The 27,787-nt window shown below is 31.2% G+C and overlaps 1 protein-coding gene across 1 annotated transcript; it reads right to left on the bottom strand.

Moving 5' to 3' along the window:
- Positions 1-1,662: 1,662 nt before the first annotated feature.
- On the bottom strand, positions 1,663-7,761 carry LOC130946038 (probable pectinesterase/pectinesterase inhibitor 47). The gene is made up of 3 exons (XM_057874720.1): positions 6,769-7,761; positions 4,371-4,737; positions 1,663-2,470 (listed from the first exon to the last, which is right to left on the bottom strand). Exons 1-3 carry the CDS (start codon positions 7,759-7,761, stop codon positions 1,776-1,778), a joined length of 2,055 nt encoding a protein of 684 aa, XP_057730703.1. The 3' UTR covers positions 1,663-1,775.
- Between the last annotated feature and the right edge of the window lie 20,026 nt (positions 7,762-27,787).

The following is a 27,787-nucleotide window of genomic DNA, read 5'->3' as shown; positions in this document are numbered from 1 at the left end:
AAAACTTTGTCCAAATTTCAATACCTTGAACAAATTTTACTAAATCAATGTTTAAGTTTTTTATCATCTCTTGTAATTTTTCATTTTCAGCAAGAATATCATTTGATACAATAGCAGAAATTTTTATTATTAAATCATCTATCTCAGTTTTCAAAAACTCATTTTTTTGTTTAATATTAAAGAATTTGATTTTGTTTAATTGTTTTTTGAGTTTGTCATTCTTCAATTTCAAGATTTTATTTTTATTTTTACATTTCTTATATTTTTAAAAAAAATTTGTAGAATTTTTAGTTAAATTATTAATAATAAATTGTAATTGATCAACTGAAAATTTAGTGTAATCCACCTCATCATAAAGCGGATTAGAAAATTGTTAAAAACCCTAAAACTTCACTCTATTATTCTTTTGGGGATGTGAAATTCTATGTTATATGAACCTATGTTAAGTTTGCTTAGTAGCATATAGGGACATAATGTTAGTTTCCTTAATAGTGTATTTACATGGGAATGCCTTAAAGAATACCAAATAATTCATCTTAACTAATATTGAGCACTTGTACTAGTTTACATGGTGAAAATTATGAATTGTGATGAGTATTAATGTTGTTTTTTGTTGCTAGTATAGTCACTGATAGTTAGTAATAGTTTTGCAGTAATAATTTTTTAGTTAGTTAGTTACACTAAAACTGTCTTGGCAGCAAATAGTTAGTAGTGTGATTAAGTTAACTCTAGAAGATAGTTTATCTATGATTAATTGTTAGTTACAACTAGTTGTAAAAAGATAGTATACAAGCTCACAAACTTACTTATGCAAGACGCGATTCATCATTCTAACACAGAATTCATTTTGCTCATCCTAACTCACTGGTAGCACTCTCTCTGAACTCAAATCCTCACTCATCAATAGAGGATTTTATAATTTTGGTGGTAAAATATTATGTCTTTGTTATTGATTTTCTTTAATTATAGATTTTGATGTTTGAAATTCTTTGTAAACTTTTAATGATAAATTATAGATAATTTACTGTGAAATGGTAAAATTTTGAATTTTATTAGCTTACAATTTATTGAATTTAAATATTTAAAATTATATATTAAATTTTAATAATTTTATTTAATATTTAGTTAAACTAGTTAAACCACAGTTAAATTTTGGTTAAACCATTAAACTAGTTACTCTATTGATTCATTGACGGATTAACTTTATTATTAGTGTTTGATTGTGGAACCAACTAATTAGTTGCCAATTTAACAATCAATACTTTTTATAGTCTCATTTTTTTTGTCACTAAATCAGTCACTGATTTTATATATAGTTAGTGGTAAACTTAGTGACAAAATATATACACAAAGTCTAAGTGTCTAACTTTTATTTTGGTTGCAAATCGGTGCTAATTTCATACTTAATGACTGAATTAACGATAAAAAAACTTACACAAAATCAAACTTTCATCATAATTGTTAAATTAATGTTTAATTTCATATTTAACAATTGAGTTAGCAACCAAATAGTATATCTTTGTTATTAGTTGCTAAATCAGCCACTAAAACTAACTTTTCTTTGGGTTATAAACCAGTCATTATTTCAATAGTTTCTTGTATCAATATCACCACCATGATTAATCATTTTGTGTTAAAAATATGTTGCTCCCTTTCCTTTTTCAAAAGATAACTCTGATTTCTCGTCACAATAGCTACATGTCTACATATTGCATATAACAAAATAAAAAATCAAATTCAATATTCAGTATGTAAAATGATAGCAATCAATCTAATTAATCTTCTAGGCCTGCAGTGTATGGAATATCAGTGTAAGGAAGCCATGTATCTCCCAAAGTAAAATTAAGAACAGTAAAATTCCAAGCTTGAGTAGCATTCAACAAGTTGTAACCCTTCCATTTTACTCTGTTACTTGTACCAGCACCAGGACCATAGTTATTAAATTCACCATAGAAGAGTGTGTCTAACCCAACGGTCCCATTCCACTCTAACCATCCAGAAGGGCTAATCAAGTCACCAATATATGACTGCATATAAACCGTCCTCGAGTACTCTTTCCACGGCCTACCTAAGTAATTCGGCGTGGATTCCACGTCGGCCGCCAAGTCAGGGGCGGCCTGGATGGTGCAATTTTGGATTGAGATTCCGGTGTTTTGGTTTGGATCCGTCCGGCCTTGCGCGGTGACGGAGTTTTTCTGGCTAGTCATTGGCTTTCTTGCGTAGATGTTGCAGCTCTGGAAAACTACGGCGGCGTTACCAAAGATGAAGTCTACCGTTCCGTAGATGTCACATTCTCTGTAAAATTGTCTGAGAGAGTGAACGTAGAGTGTGTCTTGATATCCTTCAAAACTGCATCGGTAGAAGGTGGAGAGGTCAGCGTTGCTTCTAAGTGCTACTGCTTGGTGCTTCTCAGGGCCAGCTGTGTTTCTGAATGTAATATCTACTGCCATGAATCTATCTCCAGAAACAGCTGCATTAGGACATATACAAGGACTCAGAAATCTTTGGTGCAAGTATATTTGTAAGTTGGTAGCCACTCAAATAAAGACATTTAAAATGTTGTATTTTAAGATATTTTTTAATAATTAAAATTTAACATATATAATCAATTAAATGGTGTTATTTTTGTTAAAATTAAGTCAGACAAATTAATTTGAGCGAAAAATAGTAAATCAAATCTTGAACTTATCTAAATTAATATTTTTTTTTATAGAAAATGACTACAATACACTTATTATAGAAAATAATTGAAATATTTTTATTATATATATTAATTCTGAGAATCCTAAAGGATTAGGATTTAAAGTTTTCAATATATATATATAATAAGAGTATTTTAGTTATTTTTTATAAAAATATTAATTTAGACCGATTTAAAATTTAATTTATAGTCTTTTGGCTAAGCTGACTTGTCTAGTCTAATCCTAATAAAAATAACACAGTTTAATCAGTTATATGTGTTAAATTTTAATTATTAAAAAATATTTTTAAAATAAGACATTTTTGACATCTTTATCAAAATGGCTACCTTGTAAGTCCTGTTTGCAAATTCATTTAATAAAAGAGTAAAGATAGACAACCAATAAAATTTAGGTAAATTCTACTCTACCCTTCCTATAATAACATGTATATTACCCTCTGTGACATGTCATCTTTTAATTGGTTGCTATGTTAACTGTGGTTAAATTTGTCAGTCTCTTATTCCCTGTGATTCTGTGAATACAAACCAGTCTGATTATTCGATGAATTGTAGTGAATCAATTCCACTTCAAAAAATGTTTATCGTATTCGAAGTGTAAAAACAGATCGATGAATAAAAGCAATAGATCCCTAAAACACGAAATTCATTTTGATTTTGAAATTTTCTTCCGCCGATACACATGAAATTGTTCCTACAGCGAAATCAGATCAAATCCAAAGAAGAGAAAGAGAATTGCATGAACCTACTCTTCTCATTTCATCTTGTTATTAGTAAATCAAAGCCTCATTACTACTAATTTTACTACTGTATCAACTAGCATTAGATCGGTTCCATATCCTCGATGTAATAGGATTCGTAATGCTAACAAACGGAATCCAAGCAAAACAAAACACAATTAGTTTTCTCTCAGATCAAACAATCGCTAAGGAAATGGAAACAGCTTTTCATTGTACAGAGTTGAGATGCTTTTTTCTTTTAATTTCAGAGAGAAATGGAATTGAGGTGAATTGAGTTTCTGCACAATAATAAAAATATAACTTTACTTTTTAATGTTTATAGAAATTATATATTCATCCCTTTTATAAAAATATTTAATTATAAAATTACCTTACTTTAATTAATATATTAACTCTTATTGAGTTAAATTAACTCAAACTAAAACTAAGCATCCAATTAAAACATGTCACATCACAAGGGGTAATTTACATGTTCATTTAAAGGGGGTTGGGTAGAACTCACCTAAAATTTATTATTTTTGGTCAGGAGATAGTCTAATATTTAAAAATATATTGTTATATTGTTAGACTAAAAATATTATATTAATGACAAAGTATTGATCAATATAAGATAAAATTGTTGGCCTTTAACTTTTTTCAAAATTTAAAATTTCACTTCTATATATAGTTTTAAAATCTAACACATCCATTTAAGCGAGAGCGTCTTTTTTATTTGCTTAAATTTTTGTATAAATCTTTTTTTTATTTGTTTTATACTAATTTTTTAAGCAATAATGAGGATTAAATTCTAGATTTTTCAATCATAAAATTATTTTTTTAAAAGATTAAAATCGATAAATAAAAGCACTTGAATGATTATATTTTTAACAACAGTCTAAATACAGTAAATTAAATTTAACAAAAGAAAAAAGAGAAATAATTAATTTACTTACCAAAAGTTGAAGAATTGAAAGTTGTCCAACCATCAATGACACTATGATTCCCTGTGATGACAGTCTTATTGATACCATCTCCAACAAGCAAAATGTTAGTCTTTTGTTTGGGGATAGTGACATATTCCTCGTAGCACCCTTCTGTGACATAGATAAGGAAATAGCCATCTTCTGCTCTTGAATTGTTCGGAGCAAAAGCAATGGCGTCTCCAATGGAAGTGAAGTTCCCTGTCCCATCAATGCTCACAATCACATAGCTGTTCAGTAGAATTCCTTTGCTGTTATTGCTTTCTTCAAGAATCCTTTCGCTTTTCCTTGTACAATTGAATGATGATTCTTTGCAACTATTACTTGTTGTGTGAAGAAACTGCACCAAAGTATAATGCTTCTAATGTTAGACAGAGAGTAAAAAATAAAATATTTAAAATTATCTTATATAATTTATATAATTATTTTAATAATAATAAATAAATATTAAATTAAATAATTTTAGATTGATTTTTTATTATCTTTTAAATATTATTATTGAGTTGTATTACATTTAAAGAAGCAATTATTATTGTTTGTATTATTATTAGTGACGATGAGCAACAAATATACATGATAGACAACACAAGAGTTACAATCATGTTATATGTAGATATAAAATTACTTATCAAATTAGTTGTTTATATAAAATATATATTAAAATAAAAAATATAAATAGCATGATGATATATAAAAAAATTAAAATAAATATAAAATTATCTCATAAAAGAATAGAATAAAATTTATTAATACTATAATTATAAATATTATATTTATTTTTTTGTATCTTATACTAAAATTTTTTATTTTTTGATAATAAATTGCACTCTAAATTTTATTGTTATAAAGGTAGTTTTGATAATATAAATTCGTACCCCAAAAACTACATTATTAAACTAAAATATATAGATAATTATATTTTTAACCTTTTTATTTGGAGAGAATAATATAAGCTTTATATTTGTTTATCTTACCATATTTAAACAATAATGTCATAGAAATACGCAACGTAAGTATCAAAGTAATTACTACGTACATAAGTTTAAGATTTATATAATGGCATCTTGTTTCTTGTATGTTTACTATGAGAAGATGCTAGCTGGAGAGTACTTTGGGAGTTGCATGCATGTGCATGGTGATGCCAATACCATAATTAACAACTTAATTAACAAGTACCCTCCAAGTGACCAATTATAAACTTGTCAGATTATCTCACACGGTTTACAAAGTCAAAATGAATCTGGTTGACCCGAATCCAAGGTATTCTAGGATCTGGTTGAATTTCTTTTTATATTTATTACTACACACACTTGCTACTCTATTAGAAGCTGAAATTAGCCGGTCAAAGGCTTTTTTATTAGGTGTATGCTATGGTGTCTATATACATTTGTCTAACTTACTAAAAAGAGATAAAAATTAATATTTAAATTAAAAAATATAAAAATAAATAATTTTTTAATATTTAAAACTTACTATAAAAAGTAATTTCAGCAATTTCGACACCAAAGTTAAAGGCATAGGAGAATTGGCCTTTTTATTATAGGTAAACAACAAGTTAATATTTTTTACAATAATAATTTAAATCTATAATAATTTTGTCATTCACTACTTTATTAGTTGATTGTTATCAAAGAAAAATTGGATCCAACTAACAAAAGTGATTTTTTATTCATATAAAAGTTGCAATTTTCTTGTAAAAAAAAAATCTTTTAAAAGATAAATTGATCATATTTATCTCTTCTTTTCTTTATTTGTTTGACTAATTATTAACCGAAAAATTGTAATTTTCTATTTTTTATGTTCAAAAATATATATTTTGAATAATTAAAACAGTACATGTTTATTATTAATTTTTTTAGATGAATAATTAATGACAGTAACGTGAATACGCTTTTCATGCAAAATTATAAAAAATTAATATTTTGAGAGAGGTAGAGAGATTAGTTAAATACAGAGTCTTATATCCAAAATAAAAAATATTTAGTTTTACCACTTTTTTATCAATATTAACAAATGTTTTAGGTTAGTATCTTTTTATAAGACTATATTACATGTACACTAAAATCAGTTATCAAAATTAACCATCAGTATAAAATATATGTTAAAAATAAATTAAATCATACATATATTTATATACAAATACATTAATAGCTGATTTTAGTATATGAATAGTATTTTTATTTTTTATATTATTAGAATTTAGAATTTACATTTAAAATTTGAGTTTTAAGATTTAATCAATACCATATTTGTTGTATATTCTATGTAAAAGTATTTTTATTAATGAAATATTAATAAAATTGTTAATTATTACCTAATATTCTTCCGTTCAAATATGATAGAGAGGGAGAGATGGAGAGAGATTAGTTACCGTAATGAGCTTCTTAAGAGGCTGTCTAACTTTGTAGTCATTAGTAGGGAGACCATGCTTTCTTGTCTTATGCTTCTTCCTATTCTTGTTCAGAGCCTCCGTAACCAACCCAAGCGACACACTATACAATTGCTTCACATCGTTCAGAGGCACCGCCAGCGCCTCCGCGATGTTACTCTTCGCCGCCACCAACCCATCATAGCAAGTGTAGTGGTTAGTAGCCACCGCACTCAGATACGTTTCGATGTCCTCCACCAATTCCTCATTTTCATTGCTGTCTAACGAGGTCGCAGATTTGAGGCTGTCGGAGACGGTTTGGAGGTAGTCTACGTTGAGTTGGTTGAGGTCGCGGCAGTCGTCGAGCGCCGAGATCTCGGCTTGGTTGAGGTAAGAAGTCGACTTGTGGTGGAGGAAGTCATCGAACGCTTTTGCTAGCTTCTTGACTTTTTTGAGGCTTTGTTTGATGGAGAATTTCCCTAAGTTGTATGGATCGGATGGTGACGAGCGAATGGATTTTAGAATGGAGCGGCAGAGTTTTGGGTACAGTGTAGACTTGCAGGCTTCTTTGGAGGAAGGAGGAGGAGGAGGAGAGGGAGAAGCTGAAGAGGTAGAAGGTGATAGTGGAGACGGTGGAGGGGAGTGTTTTGAAGGCGGAGAAGGAGGGGTAAGCATTGGAGCCGGAGAAGAAGAGGAAGGTGGAGGAGGAGGAGCATATTTTCGAGGAAAATAAGGAGGAGGTGGAGAAGAAGTTGGAGGTGGAGGCAGTGAAGGAGGAGGAGGAGGTGGAGCAACTTTTCGAGTCAAAGAAGAAGGTGGAGGTGGAGGAGGAAAATGTTTTTGAGCCGAAGCAGGCGGAGGCAATGAAGGAGGAGGACGAGGAGGGGCGTTTTTTGATGGAGATTGTTGTTGGGCTTGTAGTAATGGTACAATGAGGAATAAAAGGAAGAGAACAAAGGAGAAGGAGGGTGATGATGGCATTGATGGGATTTTCATTATTGTATTTCGGTGTGTTATTGAGAATGAATAATTTAGCTTGCAAGCTTTGAGAGTTGAGTTAGTGAATATGATGTGTGAAGAGAGTTTGTGTGTTTGTGTTTAGGGTTGGAATGATGATGGGGATTTATAGGCACATAGTCACGTTGTTAACAAGAAGCATGCATATGCCATGTTGATTATTGCCATGTCTTGTGGGTTAGAGCACACACAACCTTAATTAGAATAATGTTTGATGTAGAATGGAATGACGAGTGAAAACGAAGAATAATTGAATAAACTTGAAAAGCTATTTATTAAATGAGAAAATATAGGGACAATACGAAAACCAAACAACGTAAATAACAACCTAAAAAATTAATGAGTTATGCTTGGTAGATAATGTGAAGAGTGAATAATGTGAATAATTAGCTATATTTTAGATTTACTATAATAAAAAAGTATTTTATTTCATTTATCTATCATAATTCTAATTTTTCACCTTTCACTTTTTTTTCTTTTTACCGTATGTAGCCGCTTCATTTTTCCTTTTCTGTTGTGATATCACCAATTCACCTTACCACCGTTGTCACTGTCTGAAGAAGTAACATGACGCACTGTCGCTGCATCTTCTTCTCCCATGCGTCGCGCTGCTCCTGTATTCCCTACAACCGATGATGTCGATGCACCTTCTTTTTCCCTGCGTCGCACCCTTATTCTCACGCCGCTGTTGCACCTTCTTCTTCGATCTGTTGTGTTGTTCCTGTTCTCCTTGCAAGAGACACTACCGCTTGCACCTTCTTCTCTCCTCCGTGACGTTGCATTGTTGTCAAGCCAGAGATCTTGTTTCGCTGCTGCTCCAACGCTGCATTTTTGTCCCTGTTTCCACGCCGATGTGTCGTGTCTTCACCACTTCCATCGCATGCCACTGCTTCGTTCACCCAAATGGTATGACACATCCACATTTTAGTGAAAAGAACCATTTGTATACATAGTAAAATGAATATTTTGCGGAGCATGTGCATGCAGAATCAAGTAAATCAAGTAAAATATCAATGGTATACCCAAATAAACATCCACTTTAGAATGAAAAAAACTATCCGCATACATAGTGAAATAAACATCCAACTTAGTTGATAAGAAACAAGTAGGGGTGGAAATAGGCCAGGCGGCCTGCCAGGGGCCTACAGCCTGGCCTGTGTTTGGCCTGACCTAGCCTGGCCTGATAAGAAATAGGCCTAGGCTCAGGCTATTAAAAAAGCCTATATTCTTTAAAAGGCCAGATCTAGGTTTTTGAAATAGCCTGTTGGGCCTGTCAGGCCGGCCTGAGCCTGCAAATATATATAGAGAATTTTATTATACTAGTAAAAATGCTATTAGAAGAATTTGAACTTGGGTCTTCTATGTTATAATAATACCTTTATCCACTTAGCCATTTATCTCTTTAATTATATATGTGTATTTTGTATTAATATTATTCATAAATTTATTATTTTATATTTTATAATTTTAAAAATTAAATTATATCTTAAATTTAATTATTATTAAAAAAAATAGGCCTATTGACAGGCTTCAGGTCAGGCCAGATTTAACAACAGGCCAGACTCAGTACTCATTAAAAAGCCTATACCAGGCTACAGGCCAGGCTAAGGCCAATATATTCTATTACAGGCCTGGCCTGTTAAGAGTAAAGCCTAGCCTGGCCTGGCCTGGCCTGGCCTGTTTCCACCCCTAGAAACAAGTAACGAGACAGCAGCTGTGGGGGCACCGGGTCGCGATACAGCAGCGGCAGCAATAGCACATGATTGCAAGAGAGCGGGTTATGTCAAAAATAAAAAAAGGTTTAAAATGATGATTAAACTTAATTAACTCAAAATTTGATTTTTAAAATTAAAATTAACTTTTTTTACCTATTGTTTATGTTATTCAGAAAAAATATTGTTTTTCTATACTTTCTCAAAATCAATTAATTTTTAATTAATTATTAAAATAAAATCAAATATTTTCAAATAATTAGTGTAATCAATTTTTGAATTTGAATAATTAAGATTAGGCTACATAACTGATGCGTCAGCATCTTGTCTATCTTTTCCTAGTGAATTTGCATCTAATTTGTTGAGTTTAATTAAGAATTAATTATATTTTAGCCACTATGGATGCTATTTTGAGTTTTGTACAATATTATTTATTTTAGATAGCATTCGGAGGAATTTGATGAAGTCTCTGCAGAGAAGAAGAAGAAATCAAAGAGATGACCAGCAAAGACCAGCGCGGACGCATGGCTCACGCGACCGCGCGGAATGGAGAAATCGCAATGACGCGATCGCGTGCCTGACGCGAACGCATGGACTGGAATATGCACAAATGACGCGAACGCGTGGACAACGCGGACGCGTCACATGCGCGATCTGCAATAATTCAGAAATGCTGGTTACGAATTTCTGGGCTGTTTTGACCCACTTTCTAGCCCAGAAAACACAGATTAGAAGTTGCAGAATGGACAAAGCAAGTGGTCCCCACCCATCAACTAAAAATCTGCTAATTAATTCAAATTTAAATTCAAATCTTATCTTTTAGGAAAAGATATTATTTTTATTTTTAAATAATTAGATTTTAAATTAATTAGGATTAATTAGTTATAAAAAGGGGAGACTTCTCTTCTACATTAGATTACATTAGGGGGATTCCATTAGGGAATTCTATACAAATTTACATCTCACATTCCATGAGCAACTAATATTCCATTGTTAAGGTTAGGAGCTCTCTCTATTTGTATGGATTGATTTTATTACTTTTTCTATTTTAATTTATGTTTTTGGATTTATATTTAAGAATTGTTTTCGCTCTTTATTTTATGAATTTGGGTGGAACGGAAGTATGACCCTCTTTCTATTTGAGTTCTTGTAAAACTTGGAAAAGCTCTTTACTAGAACAACAGCTTGAAAACATATTCTCCTAAATTTTAATTATCTAGATTTAACGGGATACGTGACATATAATCCTTTTATTCTTTGGGTAATTAGAGTTTTTGTGGCATGCAAACTGGAATTTGATCATGTACCCTTTAATTGGAATTAATTGACCAAGGAATTGGCAGTTAATGAATTTTAGATTAGACTAGGAAAGTCTAAGGAATTAGGGTCTAGTCACATATAGTTTGCCATAAATTAAATCCTACATAATTAAAATAGTTAGTAAGAAAAGTTAATCCGGAAAAAATAGATAACTCTAAAGCCTTAACTGTTTATCCATATTTTATTCCCAATTTATTTAATTGTCTATACTTTTGATATTTTTGAATTCGAACTTAAACCTTTTGAACATCTCAAAACTAAGTTTTGCTTACCTAACTAATCCAATCAATCAATCATTGTTACTTGATCCATCTGGGAATATTAGCCTCCCACGCGACCGCGTGACCCACGCGGCCGCGTGCCCTGATTTTTCGACGTAAAAAGGGTGCACAACCAAATATTGTGCTGGAATGGTGCTGGCTTGGTGCTAGACGCATAATCCCCATCACGCGAACGCGTCGTCGACGCGTCCGCGTCATTCCCTTCTGAAGCCACTCACGCGATCGCATGCCGCACGCGATCGCGTCACCCCTGAATTGGCAAATATTTAAATTTGAATAGAGAGTTGTGCAGGCACGAGGCTGCACTCGCGCCCGAAGCATAACATGGGTCACGCGACCGCGTGACCGATGCGACTGCGTCAACTAACTAAAACGCAATCACCCACGCGTGCGCGTCGCTTGCGCCACACTAGTTCGCCGCCCAGTTTTCTTTCTCTCTCTCTCTCCCAATCCTAATTCTCTCTTATTCTTTTATCCTTTTATTTTTCTCTCATCATAATATTTATCTCTTCTATTTTCAGCTCTTATTTTCTTGAGGACAAGCAAACCTTTAAGTTTGGTGTTGTTGGACGCTGCACTTATTGGTTTTCTGGCACAAAAGGGAGGCAAATCATCTTCACGGAGGAGCACAACCTGAAGAATAAAGCGACCGCTAGGATAACTAAGGTGGTTGAGTTCCTTTCATTTTTATTCCTCCCCTCTTTTTTCTATGTTATGTTCTGGCTTTCTGCTATTTTGCTTTGTTTGTTGCATGATCTTTTATTAGTTAGAATTCTAGGACTAGTTTTTTTTTTAATTTCTTTAATGCTGAAAAGATGTTTCATGTACCACTCACTGAACTTGAATCCAAAAAGAAAAGAAAAAGAAGTGATGTATTGCATGAGAAATTGAGTTAATTTTAAGAATAGTCTTAAAAATTAAATGTGGTAGTATTTTTTGTGATTTTTGAATGCATGATATGAACAGTGCATATTTGAATTTAAATTAAGGGATATTGATGTATAAGGAACAGGAATTTAGAGAATTATTATGTCTTCTCTAAAATAAACAAAAAATTAATCCTTGAAGCAAAAGAAACAGCAAAAGAAAAAAATCATTATATAAATAAATAAATAATAATAAAAGCAAGGTCCAAGGCTCTGAGCATCAATGACTAGAGAGGTCAGACATGATTAAAAGCTCAAAGAGTTGTTTCCTTAGTCATATGCTTGTGGTGTGATTGTGTCAAGTAATCCTTGAGACAGAACACTTAGAGTCGAGACCAAGTGCGTTTAACAGAGTATGCCAAAGGCTTTGAGCACCACTGTCTGGGAGTAATTGAAAGAAAAATCAGAACTCAAAAAGAGTTCCCCAGTTAAGTGCTTGTGGTGTTTTTGTGTCAAGTAACTCTTGAGACAAAATATTTAAAGTTACGGCTAGGTTCAAGGTGCAAAGCACCAAAGAAAAATAAATTAAAGTAAATGTTGCTGTGTTCAAGGATTAAACGAAAATATAAAGATCAGAGAATTCATAATATCATCCGGATACTAATTCTGAATGACAATAACATCCTTTTGATTCAAAGGAGAGTGAGATACCAAACCTATTCAGGATTACAGTTATAAACCCCACTATAAAAAGAGACATGAGCTTAATCGAACTCTCATTCTCATGCAAATTCACATCATAAGCTTATATTAGTTTTGGTTGCTTGAGGACAAGCAACAGTTTAAGTTTGGTGTTATGATGCGTGAGCATCTTGTCTATCTTTTTCTAGTGAATTTGCATCTAATTTGTTGAGTTTAATTAAGAATTAATTATATTTTAGCCACTATGGATGCTATTTTGAGTTTTGTGCAATATTATTTATTTTAGGTAGCATTCGGAGGAATTTGATGAAGTTTCTGCAGAGAAGAAGAAGAAACCAAAGGCTCACGCGACCGCGCGGAATGGAGAAATCGCAATGACGCGATCGCGTGCTTGACGCGAACGCATGGACTGGAATATGCACAAATGACGCGAACGCGTGGACGACGCGGACGCGTCACATGCGCGATCTGCAATAATTCAGAAACGCTGGTTACGAATTTCTGGGCTGTTTTGTCCCACTTTCCAGCCTAGAAAACACTGATTAGAAGTTGCAGAATGGACAAAGCAAGTGGTCCCCACCCATCAACTGAAAATCTGTTAATTAATTCGAATTTAAATTCAAATCTTATCTTTTAGGAAAAGATATTATTTTTATTTTTAGATAATTAGATTTTAAATTAATTAGGATTAGTTATAAAAAGGGGAGACTTCTCTTGTACATTAGATTACATTAGGGGGATTCCATTAGGGAATTCTATACAAATTTACATCTCACATTCCATGAGCAACTAATCCTCCATTGTTAAGGTTAGGAGCTCTGTCTATTTGTATGGATTGATTTTATTACTTTTTCTATTTTAATTTATGTTTTGGATTTATATTTAAGAATTGTTTTCGCTCTTTATTTTATGAATTTGGGTGGAACGGAAGTATGACCCTCTTTCTATTTGAGTTCTTGTAAAACATGGAAAAGCTCTTTACTAGAACAACAGCTTGAAAACATATTCTCCTAAATTTTAATTATCTGGATTTAACGGGATACGTGACATATAATCCTTTAATTCTTTGGGTAATTAGAGTTTTTGTGGCATGCAAACTGGAATTTGATCATGTACCCTTTAATTGGAATTAATTGACCAAGGAATTGGCAGTTAATGAATTTTAGAGGAGACTAGGAAGGTCTAAGGAATTAGGGTCTAGTCACATATAGTTTGCCATAAATTAAATCCTACATAATTAAAATAGTTAGTAAGAAAAGTTAATCCGGAAAAAATAGATAACTCTGAAGCCTTAACTGTTTATCCATATTTTATTCCTAATTTATTTAATTGTCTATACTTTTGATATTTTTGAATTCGAACTTAAACCTTTTGAACATCTCAAAACTAAGTTTTGCTTGCCTAACTAATCCAATCAATCAATCATTGTTGCTTGATTCATCAATCCTCGTGGGATCGACTCTTACTCACGTAAGGTATTACTTGGTACGACCCGGTGCAGTTGCCGGTTAGTAGTGTGGGTTGTAAAATACCGCACCAATAACTTCCTCTCAACACTCCGTAAGACCACGTCTCCATACCATTTCAACCTTCCTACCCCTCTGCCACTCACACTGCTGTTGAGCCCGACAGTCCTCCCCCTCCGCCGCACAGCCTGACGCACCTCCCCCATCACCTCCACAATGCGCCGTCGCCAATTGTTGAAGCTATCTTACGTTCTTTCCTCATAACGTCAACATTGCAGGAGGAGGCAAGCGACTGATCGCACTGCATCTCCGTTATTCTGCTGCCACTGTCTCTGTTCAACCTTGCACTGTTGTTGCTTCCTCGTGCCGCAGTTGTGATTATCGCGCCACTCTTCTCTTGCAGTCGCCCCACCTACCGCCGCTGCTGTCTCGGAATCTCTAGGGGCGTCACTGCTGTTGTCTCGCACTCCTCTCCTGTGTTGTTGCGTCGTGACGTGTGTCTTCCCTCGCATCGCCATTCTCTCTCCATTGCGGTTCTTCTTCTTCTTCCACCGTTGTGAATTTTTTTTCAATGTGTTTTGTATGTTTTGTTTAGTCTTAGCTGGATATTTCGTTTTATTGTACATAAATTTTTTTAGTATAAGATTGCCAATATTTTTTTGCTCCTAGCTGGATGTTTCTTTTTTATTAGCGGTGGCGACGTGACAGGGAAGGTGGCGGTAAAATAGATGCAGTGAAAATAGGGTTGATGGTATGTAAAGGTGAAAATAGATAACAAAGAAGGTGAAAGGTGAAAGTCAAATTGAAAATAAAAATGGTTAATTACAGTGGAATTTTTTTATGTTTAGTGAGTCTGGAGTGCAACCCATTGTTTACGTTGTTCGCACCCGCATTCTCTACCTAGCAAAATTGTAAATAAATATATAAATGCTAGGTTTGTTTTTTAGAAATATTGTATCACTACTAGAAAAATAACTTTCAAAAATTATTTATTTTGCTTTTAATAGCAATAAAAATCGTAGTTGTTAATATATTTACCAGTAATTAGAAATTAATCGTCTTATACTTTGTTGCTAAAAAATTTTTTTGACGATAATTATACAATTGCTCATCAAGAACTTTTTAATAGTCACAAAAAGTATATAAGGATGCGATTGAAAGGGAGTAAATTAGTCATATGGGGTAGTAAATTAGTCATACTAAATTTATTAATCAAGGTTGGCGTCTAGCAATACACCTTGACGACCCAATAATATGAAGTAATAATATTTTTACTAAGAACCCAATAAGAACAAAAATATAACTCCTTCTATCTTTTCAATTCTTGGCTAACTTTTAGAGTATGATTTGATTGTCAAACTCTAACTTATTACCATTATTATAATAAATTGTGAATGACTTAAGAAACGTATTACTTTATTCATTCAAACTCCTTAGCCAAGGTATTGTTTAATTCATTCATTATAATCGTAGAGCTCAAACTCATTACCATAGTTGATAGATTCCATATTGACTAATAATTAATTCTACAAGTATTTAAATCATATCCAATATTTATTCAACTATTTAAGTCCCTAACATTTTAAAATTAGCTCAATGTTGTCCTGCCGTCAGGAATCTGTTAACAGAATTGACGGCGAGACAAAATTGAGACTATTTTGAAACGTTAGGGACTTAAATAGGGCGAAAACGTCGAGGACAAAAATGATACATATAAATAAAATTTAATTTTATCCTTCAATAATATCAATCTTTTACGGTACATATTTATTTAATTATTTTTTTAATCACATCTAAGTAAACTACGCTTAATCATGTGTAATTTATTTCTTGTAATTTATTTTTTACGGTATTATAGTAATGTGATTAAGTGTAGTTTACTTAGATGTGATTAAAAAATAATTGAATAACTATGTACCGTAAAAAATGATATTATTGAAGGATAAAATTAAAATTTATTTCTGTGTATCGTTTTTGTCCCCAATATTTTCGTCCTATTTAAGTCCCCAACGTTTTAAAATCGTCTCAATTTTGTCCTACCGTCAATTCTATTAACAGATCCCCAACGACAGGACAACATTGAGCTAATTTTGAAATGTTAGGGACTTAAATAGAACGATTTAAACGTTAGGTACAACTTTGGGACTTACCCTAAACGTTGAAGACAAAAACGATATTTTACTCTAATAAATACAATGTCAATTACTATGGTCGCAGGTCAAAGAAAAATTCTAATATTAGTCATATTAATTTTACTGCTAAATACCATCGGGTTTGCTGCTAGAATTATCGTCGAAATAAATCAAATGGTATAAACCTTGACGGTAATTGTTTACCGGCAGATATTTTCACCTACCGCTGATTACTATCAGAAAATTTCTGCTGATAATTTTTACTGTCGAATTTTTTTTGGTAAATCCGACTGTAATATATTATTAATTAATAATTAAATTAATAACTACCGGCAGATTTAACAGATGGTAAACTTAAATTTTAAATTTTTAAAATATTTTGTTTAAAAATTCAATATATAATTTTAAATATTTAAATTCAATAATTTCTCAACTAATAAGTTAGAATGATAAACACAGAATTTAAAACACAAAATTATCAAAATAGAATTCAAAATTAGAATCTTAAACAAAATTTTAAATACAAAATCATCAAAACAAAATTAAAAAAAAACCATAAATCAATACAGAATTAAAAAATTCTAAACAAAAATAAAATTAAAAAATCTTAAATAAAAACAAAATTAAAAAAAATTCAATCAAAACAGAATTAAAAAAACTCTAATGATGTTTGTTTGTATGATATACCAATAGAAAAAATTGTCTTACTGCTGTAGGATTCTTCCTCATCATTGTGCCTTCGAGTTTGTGTTTAAACAATTCAGACAACTATATCATTTGAAACTTGCTAAAAGGTAATTTCATAATCCACTAATAATTTCATTTATTGTAATATGTTTAATACTAATAATTGACCAAAACGACCTAATACACAAGTAAACATGCAATTCGAAATCCAAGTGTTATAGAGGCATAACACAGAACACTTTGTGTACATGAGTTTAAACAAGAATAATTAGCACAATCTAAACAAATCAAATGTCTGAATTCTTCAATTTTAAGCACAACAGTCTAAAATCAATCAAAAATTATCATCCGAATCATCAAACACTACCGAACTCAAGAATTGGAATAATATGTTCAAAGTTTACTAACTAAAGCTAATTCTAATAATTTGAAAATAAATCATAATTCAAACTAAGTTAAATGTAAAAATTCAAGTCTAATTAAATTTAAACTAAATCTAAACAACAAAATTAAAATTAACCTAGAGACTTCATTGGTTGCAAGATCAGAAAAAAGAAAATAAAACCTGGTGCAAATTGATAAAATGAGTTGCAGGGGGAGGAGGAGGATGCTATTTGAACCTAGAAATCGAGCATTTAGCAGTTGCGATTGGCAGAGAGACTGAATGTAGTGGCGCAATCGAGACGGTCAAAAGTGCGTAGGCGATGCTGACGGTAGCGCTGGAGGTAGTAAACAATGTAGTACGACACAAATGGAGAACCGTTATGCAAACATTAAGCAGAAATGTAGAGCTAGAGTTTAGCAAATGCCAATAATGTCAAAAAAAAGAAGGAAGGGAAGAAGACATACCTGGATGAAGGAGGAAGGGTAGCGTCGTAGCTGACGGAGGCAAGCGGCGGCAGTAGCGAAAAACAGAGGCAACAACTCGCAGGGGAGAAACAAGCTCCTCCATGGCAGAAATAAGCTCTAGGTGAACACTCCTCGACGGCGACAATGGTTGGAGTAGTGGAAAGCGGTAGACAGCGGCGAAATGACAGCAAATGGTGGCAATTGGGGCTGATGGCGAGAGAAAAGAGAAAGGGGAGAGAACGGAGTGATGTTAATGATATTGTAGAAATGGAAGAGAAGGGTTTGCAAATTTGAATTTAGGGTCGCTTTTACCGACAGATTTACCATCAAAAAAATCTGCCTGTACCGCACAGCCTGTGACCAAAATGGCGGCGCACTTCCTTTACACTACAAAAAAAATGGAACATTTGTAACAAAAAATTTGTATCAAACTTAAAATTGTTACAAAAAAATAGTATTTTGTAATAATAATTTGTGATTGTTACAAAAGAATAATATTTTGTAACAATATTACAAGTTGTTACAAAACATGATAATATTTTGTAACAACCCGTTTTATTTTGTTACAAATTATGTTAATTTTTGTAACGAGATGGTGTTTTGTTACAAAATATTGTAATATTTTGTAACAAAAAAAAGTCGTTACAAAAATTTAAAATATTTTGTAACAAAAGATTTTTTTGTTTTAAAACCTTCAATTGTTTTGTAACAAAAAATTAATTTGTCACAAAATTTAACATTATTTGTAACAAGTTACTTAGTTTGTCACAAAACGTAAGTATATTTTATAACAAAAAAATTATTTCAAAATGTTAAACACTTAGAGAGTAAAAAAAATTGTTTATATAATTTTTTTAGAATAATTTTATTTTGTTTCAAAAATTAAAATATTTTACATAATGTAAGACCCAAAAATTTTGAAAAAGGACTATCATGAGCCAATTTTAAATTCAATATTTTTGTAGTTTTAATTTCAGAAATTTATTTATTAAAAATAATTAAACTAAATTTTCATTAATTGAATTTGAAATAAATTAAGATCTTTATTCAATTTTATAATTATTGAGATATTTTCTATATTTAAATTATAACGTTAGTAGTTATGAAATAATAAGAATTTTATGACTTAATTTAAATAATTAATATTTTTATAATTCAATACTTTAATTTTTAGACCTAAAAAAATTAATCTTATTATCTAGTAAACTCAATTAAAATATTTTATTTTAAATTAATTAGTACTTTGGTACAACAAATAATATTTTAAAGTCATTTTTAAATATTTTAAAAGAGTTCAAATTAATATCCTATGCCCCAATTTTATTCAAATTATTCTACTCTAATTAAACACAAAAATTCCCAAATCAAACCCTATTTTCCAACTAACCCTAATTCTAATTTAACTTAATCCTAACTCCCCTAACTCACCTAACAGCCACAAGCCCACAACCCCTATCCTAAACACACACACACACACAACACAACACAACACACACAACAATCTCAGGAAAGGGGAAAGCAGAATCAAACGAAGGAAGAGAAGGGGAAAGCAGAATCAGGGAAGGGGAAGAGAGGGGGAGACTGCGCCTGTTGCTGCTGTTGGAGAACAGAACCGTGGCGGAAGGAGCGCTAGAGGAGGAGGAGCTCGTCGCCACCACTGCGCCTTGATGCATACGCCGCCGCTGTCGTCCAGGGAGCCGCCACCTCTGTTCGTCGTCGTTATTTGTCCTCACCACGTCGCCGCCATCCTTGAGTTCACGAAGAGGGAGACTGACGGGAGGAAGTGGCGTGCACGGGAGAGGAAAAAACTGCCTCTGCGCCGCCGTCGTCCATAAGCTCGGCCACCTCGCCATTGTCGTCGCCGAGCTTCCATAGCCACCGCGTTTCACTGCGGTTGAGGGTGTCTCCACCATCGAACCTTGGTCGATGATATTGCCACTGCGCGCGAGAGGAAGAGGAGCGATGAGACAGAACACGATTGAGGGAGAGAAAGGGGGTCGTTGTCGCCACTGGGATTCTTGGGTGCCGCCGTCTTGAAGCTGCCGCCACCATATTTCACCTTGGCCAGCAGCATCCTCCTTGTTCTGATTTCAATTTTCCCAATTTTGAAACGTAATCCCTTTCACCTTTGTTTTGTTTTAATTTTTTTCTCTGCTATGTTCCTGTTTCACTCATGGTAGCATGTATCTCTGATTTACTTCAGCCCCTTTGCTTCATCTGTTTGTCTACTACAATCATCTGGAATACTGGCGTTGGTGCTATTACAGATCTGCTAGAGTTGCTGTCTGGTGAGTCTGATGCTACTTCTTTATTTCTAGAGTGATCTTTTCCATGATTGGTCTATTTGCACGTTTTATTGTCACTGTTATGCTTGTTCTGAGTCAGAGTGTGACATATTTGAGTATGGTTGCCTATATTGTTAGTTTATAATCTGCTGATATTAGCTAAAATATTGTTGCCTATATTGTTAATAGATTCTGCTGATGTTGTTGTGGTTGAAAAGAGAGAGCTCACGCAGAAAGGGAAAAGAAGTAGAAGAGAATAGGAAAAACGGATCGTATTGTTGCTTTCTTCAAAAAACAAATGATTGGTACAATAGCTATATATAGAACTTGCTATTAGTATTCACAAAATCTGAATGGTACTAACGGAAAGATACAAGGAGATTTGGTTAAGATTCCAGAATGGGGTCTTGCTGGCATATGCTGGATATGCATTTCGTCTTAAATAATGTGTGTATAAATTTAAATACTGAACAAGAACAAGTACTAAAAATCATTCTTATTACAATAGATGCTAATATAATGGTTGCATAGAAATCTGAACAAGTACTAAAAATCATAAATGGATAGCTCCATAGTAATGGAAATCGAACAATATTAGTTACAACTACAAAGTAAAACTTGCCTCCATTTGGTGAGTTGGATAGGATTGTACGTTTCCCGCAACATTCCTTGTTGATGGGCCGTGTGGACTCCCTATAGATGGCAATGAAAATCATGAGAAGAATGATGAGATGAAATCTGGGAACTGCAAAACATCAACATATTATGGGAAAGGATTTGATTCAAAAAACCGCACAGTGTGCAAGTATGCTGGTTTATACATGTTGTACTAACTTGATTTTGTGGGATATTTTTTAATGCAGCTGCTCAAGACTCAGAAAAAGGCAAGGGCTTGAAGCGATTTGAGTTTGACAATGATGCGCCTCTTGAAGATAAGGAAATTGAAGGTTGGACTTGTTTGCCAATTTCATTATTCTAAATAAATTTGCCCAGATTTCTTCATTGCAAATACAATCTGTTTTAAAATGGACAATTTTTTTAGTCTTCCTATATTTTCCTAATAATGTAAACTTCATTTTTAATTGATCCAATGTTGAGTACTATTGTTGTGTGCTTGTTAATACCACCAATACTTACTGATTTTAATTGTTCATTGCTTAGTCATGGTGATTTTTTTAATTATTGAATGCCAATGATATTTTTTCTTTTAAATGATGATGAGTAATGGTTTAGGGTTTGGCTTGAAGCCTGAAACTTAATTGAACTGATTGTATTTGCCCACCTATCTGTAGTGGCTGAAGATGATGCTTCCTTGGTCAAGCAAATTGGCCAGAGTTTCCAGTATTCTAAAATAGAGGTATATTCCTCTTCTTATATTCATGAATAGTCAGTTTTATTTCTTGTTAACATACATGCATCATCTATGTACGGAAGACTAAACATAGATCGAATCCATTTTCTTATCAAGGCAAAAAGGGAGGAACAAATCCAAGCTGCTCATGACGAAGCCATGTTTGGTGCTTTAGCACTTCCACCTCCTACCAGTACTGACAGTGAGCCTGAAAGGGAGAATGAGAAAGAAGTTGATAAAAAAGCTGTTGTTACAAGCCTCTTAAGTGAAACAGTAAGTGGTTTCACTGCAGACTTATGTGGATAAGCATGATGAGTCATTTCAGTAATCCTTGTATTTGTGTGTGCATTTGTTGTTGAATAATTTCTCACATTAAGTTGTTATTGTTACTCTATACTTGCTGTTGGTTGCTGCTGATTTTTTCCCTTCATTGCTTGCTTATTGAATGATTGTTAAATTCAATGAGAAAGGAAATGATGCTGAGTTATTTTTGCTTGTGTTGGAATAGATGGTGGTTGCTGAACTGAGATTGGTTTTATTGATAAATTTGTTGCTGAAATCATTTAGTTTGACTTGATTGATTTTCTATTGAATTAATAGATAAACTGCTATGCCTCGGCTGCTTGTAAGTGTAATGGTTATTGACTTCAATGAATAGAATGCTGCCTAAATCCATTACCTTTGTTCATTTTACTGTTTTGGGTGCTGTATGATGGGCCATTGATTGCTGTTCTGCTGAGTGCTGCTCTGCTTCTTGCTGGTTGGATTGGTTTTAATTGTTTCCTCATGTTTTCTTGCTGGAATTGGCTTATTTACTTCCTTCCTATGAATTCATTATGATTTTTTGTGTTTTTAACTGTCAAAGAATTCACATGGAATTTGAATTGATTGATTGAAATTGTGAAATAGGCAAATTTACTGCTGAAATGTTGCCGGAATTTATTTTAAGCTGTTTTCAATATTCATCTTTGATTCAATTAATTAATTGAGTTGGTATTTAATTGCTTTTGGTTTTCAATTGTTGCTAAGCTCAATTGATTGATTATCCGGCTAAGTGCTTCACTATTTTGGTTGTTGGAAGCTGGAAGCTTCGGATTTTGTTATTCACTATTTGGTTGTTGTCCTATTTAGTTGCTCAATTAAACTGCATTGTGTTGTTTGAAAGGGTGCAAGTTGTGAATTAGTTGTGTTTGTTGGAACCGTGGACGGTGGAAATATCCAAGTTTTAGGGGAGGTTCTGCCGAAATTTTTCTAAACATTTTGGATAAAACTTAGTGGAAAAATTATAATTAGTGTTATATCTTGTTTCTAACTTTTTTGTTTCGGTTTTTCTTATTTACAGGAGTGCTGAAATGGTGACCATATGCTACCTTGAGGGCTCATGAATGTTTTGATGCATAGAGACACTAATATATGTTAGAACTTTTATATTTTGGTTGAATTAATCAATGTACTCACTAGCTAATGTTATTTTGTTTCAAGACAATTTTAGCTAAAAGGATCTTGTTTGACTTATGTATGTTTTTGCATATTATATCCATGTAAACTTGCTTATTAAAAGCGTTAATATATTAGTTAATTTAAAAAATTATGCATGTAATTTATAATAAAAAAAATTGTTACAAATAATTAATTTGTTTTTCGTTACAAAATCATGTTACATTTTGTAACAAAATTTTTTGATAGAAAAAAAATTTACTGTCACGAAAAATACCTTCAAGATCAAAATTTGTTACCACTTTTGTAACGGCTTCTGATTTTTTATATCAGGAAAAATTGTTACAAAATATGGTATTGAATTATAACAGTTCCATTTTTCGTTACAAAAACTTTTTGTAACGGGACTTACTGCAATGCACCCTTTTTTTGTTACAAAAAACTTTTGTTTCAAAATTTTGACGTTTTATAACAATATTTTTTTGTTACAAATGCGCCTTTTTCTTGTAGTGTTAATTACCTTACCGTCGGATTTTTTTCCCTAAATTCGACAATAATGATCGTGCCAATTTTTTTTCCTCCAATTATTACCAATGAATTTATCATCGAAAAATTAAATTTGACGATAACTTTTTACCCGACAATTTTATTGCCAAATCTGACGGCATTCAACGTTTTTCTTGTAGTGAAGTGTTTTAATCCTTAGTAAAAAATTATTTAATTATTATTTTTACTTGATCAAATAAATAATTATATAAATTCAAATGAAATATTATTATATTTTTTACTAGCACCATGAATATAATAATATGATAATTAAGAGTATTAAATATTAATTATTTATTCTATGATGAATTTTAAATATAGATAAGATCCTAACTAATTTTATTTTAAATTAAGTCAAAATTTTATTCTTAAGATTTGATCTTAAAATCAGTTACTAATTTCATACTATATTTATATAATTATGTCTATGATAACGGAAATACAACAATTTTTTCTTTTACCTCCGCACATGTACAAATAGTCTAACTTTTTGTGAAAATTTTAAATTGTAAAAGATTCTCAGTTAAATTTATTATTGGTCAAGAAATTGCAACAAGAATCAATCTTACTATGAATATATATAATACCTTCGTATTATTAAAAAAAATTATTTACTAGCATATTCAATCTAATCGATAAAATTTTAAATACAAAAAAATGATAAAATTATTTTATTATTTTCGCTCCGTATTATGAACATTTCATAATCCTTCAATTAGTTATTAGTTACCAAGTTATTTTAGATACAGCTAATTCAATTAGAAGTGATTTACCAGTGTCTATATGAGGCTAAACCACTTGTATATGTAAGAGTTAGTTTTTCATAAGTTATTATGAGAAAATACATTCCTACGTACTTCACTAGAAGCTCCACTCTACACACTAGTTCGTCTCTCCGCACCGCTGCAATTATGTTTTTCATATGAAAATTGATATTTGAACTATACTTTTTATCCACAATTTTTGTACAACTTTTTTTAATGGTAAAAATGATAATTTTTTTTTATCTTTTCTCATTTTTATTAATCACTTTAAATACTAAAAATGAAACATATATAAAAGTGGTGTTGATAAATATGGGGCATATAACAGTTTACTTTCCATCTTCGCTTGTTGTCTAACCTTACAATACTAATAATTATTTATCTATTTATTATTATAGAAGCACTTAGGAATAAGTCGCCCCTACTTATGCGCTCTGCACTCAAATGATTTAAATTGGTCATATGATCGAACACGTTGAATAGATCAAATCTATGAGAAAACACCTCATAATTTTAGAGTTATATGTGTGTGCATGAAGAATATGTATTAATTATTAAGGGGAGAGAATAAGGGGGTGTGGGTGTGTCGGTTGGGGCATGCAAAAAATGCAACGATTAATCTAGGATGTAGATTTTGGAATTATGGATGGCAAAAAGAAATTTTCGAAAGCAGGTACCCTCAAAAATTATCTATCATTGGGGTGGTTAGCCAAATCTCTATGAAAATGATGATTTATTTTCGTAAATAAAGGTATCTGTTTTATAGAGAGGTGTTAAATCTTTACGAAAAGTGAAATTACTAAAAATATGCTGTAAGTTATATATATTAAAATCTTTTTTATTTTATTTTTTATTATATTTGTTGGATATTTATTATTTATGTTGATGATGCTTTTTTTGGTGACTTTATGTTGATGATGTTAAATTTTGTTTGGATTATGTTTTAATATGTTAAATTTAATTAAATTGCATTAAATTATATTATGATTTTATGTTAAATTAAAAAAAAAATAGAAATTAAAATCTATGAATAACTGCGGATATTCACCTTCTACCTATGATGTATGAACACTGATACAGACACGGAATACGATACGACGCGGGACATACTGACACGCGAATTTAAAATCTTACATGACACGGGGACACGCATACATATAAAATATAAAGTATTTTTTAGATAAATCATAATGAGATTTTGATATTTTATTGACATTAAAAAATAAATTAAATTTTTTAATTATTTTTAATGTCTTATTTTAATTATATTAAGTATTTAAAATATTTTTTTATTTAATTAAATAAATAATAATTATACTATATCTAAATTTATTTTAAGAATATATGTTAAAAATAAGACTAGACATGCTGATACGTGATGGTATTTGGGTGTGTTCAAATATGTCCAAAAAAAATTTTTTATTTTTCATTAAGACACGGTTGGACACATCAGACACGCGTGTCGAACGAATGTCGGCGAGTGTCGTGTCCAAAATGTACTTGATACTTAAACACGACAACTCAACGAAGTATCCGTACTTCATAGCCTTTCACAAAAAAAAAACCGAAAATTTATAACGAAAACAAAAAGTATTTTTCTAAAAGAAAAATATAAAAAATTAATAGAATATTTATACAATGTGTACAATAGAGGTTTGTACAATAGAATCTAAAATCTACTGATTGGAACGTGCAAGGGAAGTCTTTAACCAACCTTAATTAGGTCGTGCTACCCAGCCATGCATATATAACCCATAAAAAAATTTAGGACCAATAACTTTATTAAATTTTAATCAACATATAACCAGTAAAAAAAAAATGAGTCATTTTGAATGAAATCTTACACTAATTTCACACCATTAAAATTATCATTAATAACTATTTAATGACTACAAATCACAAAAATTACTGTCCCCTAACACTCCTCTAACCCATATATATGCCGTTTGAGGATGAAACACTTTTTTATTTTTTGGACCACTGCTGAATCTTTCATCCTTCTCATCAAATGTGTATCGTCAAGATTGAATTCAAGACTCTTCACATGCTCAACTTGTATTATATTCAATGATACACATACTATATATATAGCTTCTTTTAAGGAAAAGGAAAACACAACTAGTATTTTACTTTTATTACTTTTTGTGGATCATCTTTCTCTAACGTATTATAGTTTGGTGCAACCCATCAAGTTAGGTATTTTTTCCCCCCAAAGATGTTCACTATTGAACAAAGTAATTAATTATTGAGAGTCTATTACAGCTAACATTTATCACTTTTAAAATAAAAATATTTAAAATTCAATTAAAAAAATATCTAAAATTCTAAGTACATGAAGGAGGTTTAATATGAGAGAGAGAATCTGTTTTTTCCTTAACGATGAGCTTCATATTATATTTATTTGACAATCTATATATTACATAGTGTTAGTTAAAATTAGTTGCTATATGTTAGTTTTCTAATATTATTGTTAATGATTTCATTTTGTAATATTTTATAAATTTAAATTATTTTGTTAGTCTTTATAGTTTCATCTATTAAAATTGTAATTAATTCTCTATACTTTAAAATTTTTTAATTATGTTTCTATACTACTAGTTTTAAAATTATAATAACGTAACATTATTACCATTTCAAAAACGTTTAACTTCACAAAATATTCTGAAAACTGATACATATTTGAATGAGTGTTACTTTTTCTCATTAGACATATTCAGAGATATAACTATTAGTGTTATTTTTTCTCATTAGCTTAAATTTTTTGAATGAGTAGTATCATGACATAGTATTAGAGTTTTAGATCCGAAATGTTAAGAATTCGATTCTTAGTGAAATCCATTTAAATTTTTGGGATGAGTGATTTCATTTTTTAACTCAAATGTTTTGGTTATTATTATTATTATTATTATTATTATTATTATTATTATTATTATTATTATTATTATTATTATTATTATTATTACACGTTGAAGGGCACGGCATTTCATCATGCATGCAAGAGGGGAAAAAATATTTCCATAAATTTTTATGTCATTAAGGATTTTAAGCAGCTTCAAACAAAAGGAAATATAAATAATAAGCATTTTACTAATAATTTTTCTAGGAGTATTAATTAAAGTGATGTTTGAAAAAAATATATATTTTCAAAAAATTAAATAATAAAATTTTTGAATATATTTATTTATTCATTAAAAAGAAGCTAACAAATTTTTATTTTTATTATAATAATAATAATTTAACAAATATCCTTAGAAATTAGAATATTTGTTTGCATAAATCTAAGGCTAATTTCTTTTGATATTGTAAAGTGAACGGTGTAACAGAGGTTATTATGTAAATTTGGTATAGTGCATTGATATGGGTTGAATCTGACATTATAATAAATTGTCACTTACAATTTAAAAAAAAAAAACAAAAAAAATCACAAAATATAACTAACTATTTGAAAAAATGACAAAATTTTGTCCTTATTGAAATGGAAAGTCATGTTTTATATTTGAAATCTATAACACAGAAATCGTTAGTGCTGATTTCTTTTATGGATAATTTTATTTTTTTTAGTTTCAACCGTTAATCACTAATTAAACGGTTCTTGACCCTAGTGCTA

Source organism: Arachis stenosperma, chromosome 8, assembly GCF_014773155.1.
Source record: "Arachis stenosperma cultivar V10309 chromosome 8, arast.V10309.gnm1.PFL2, whole genome shotgun sequence".
In the NCBI taxonomy this organism is placed as follows: domain Eukaryota; kingdom Viridiplantae; phylum Streptophyta; class Magnoliopsida; order Fabales; family Fabaceae; genus Arachis; species Arachis stenosperma.
The sequence above is the reverse complement of the archived record's forward strand: the minus strand, read 5'-3'. Positions and strand labels throughout refer to the sequence as shown.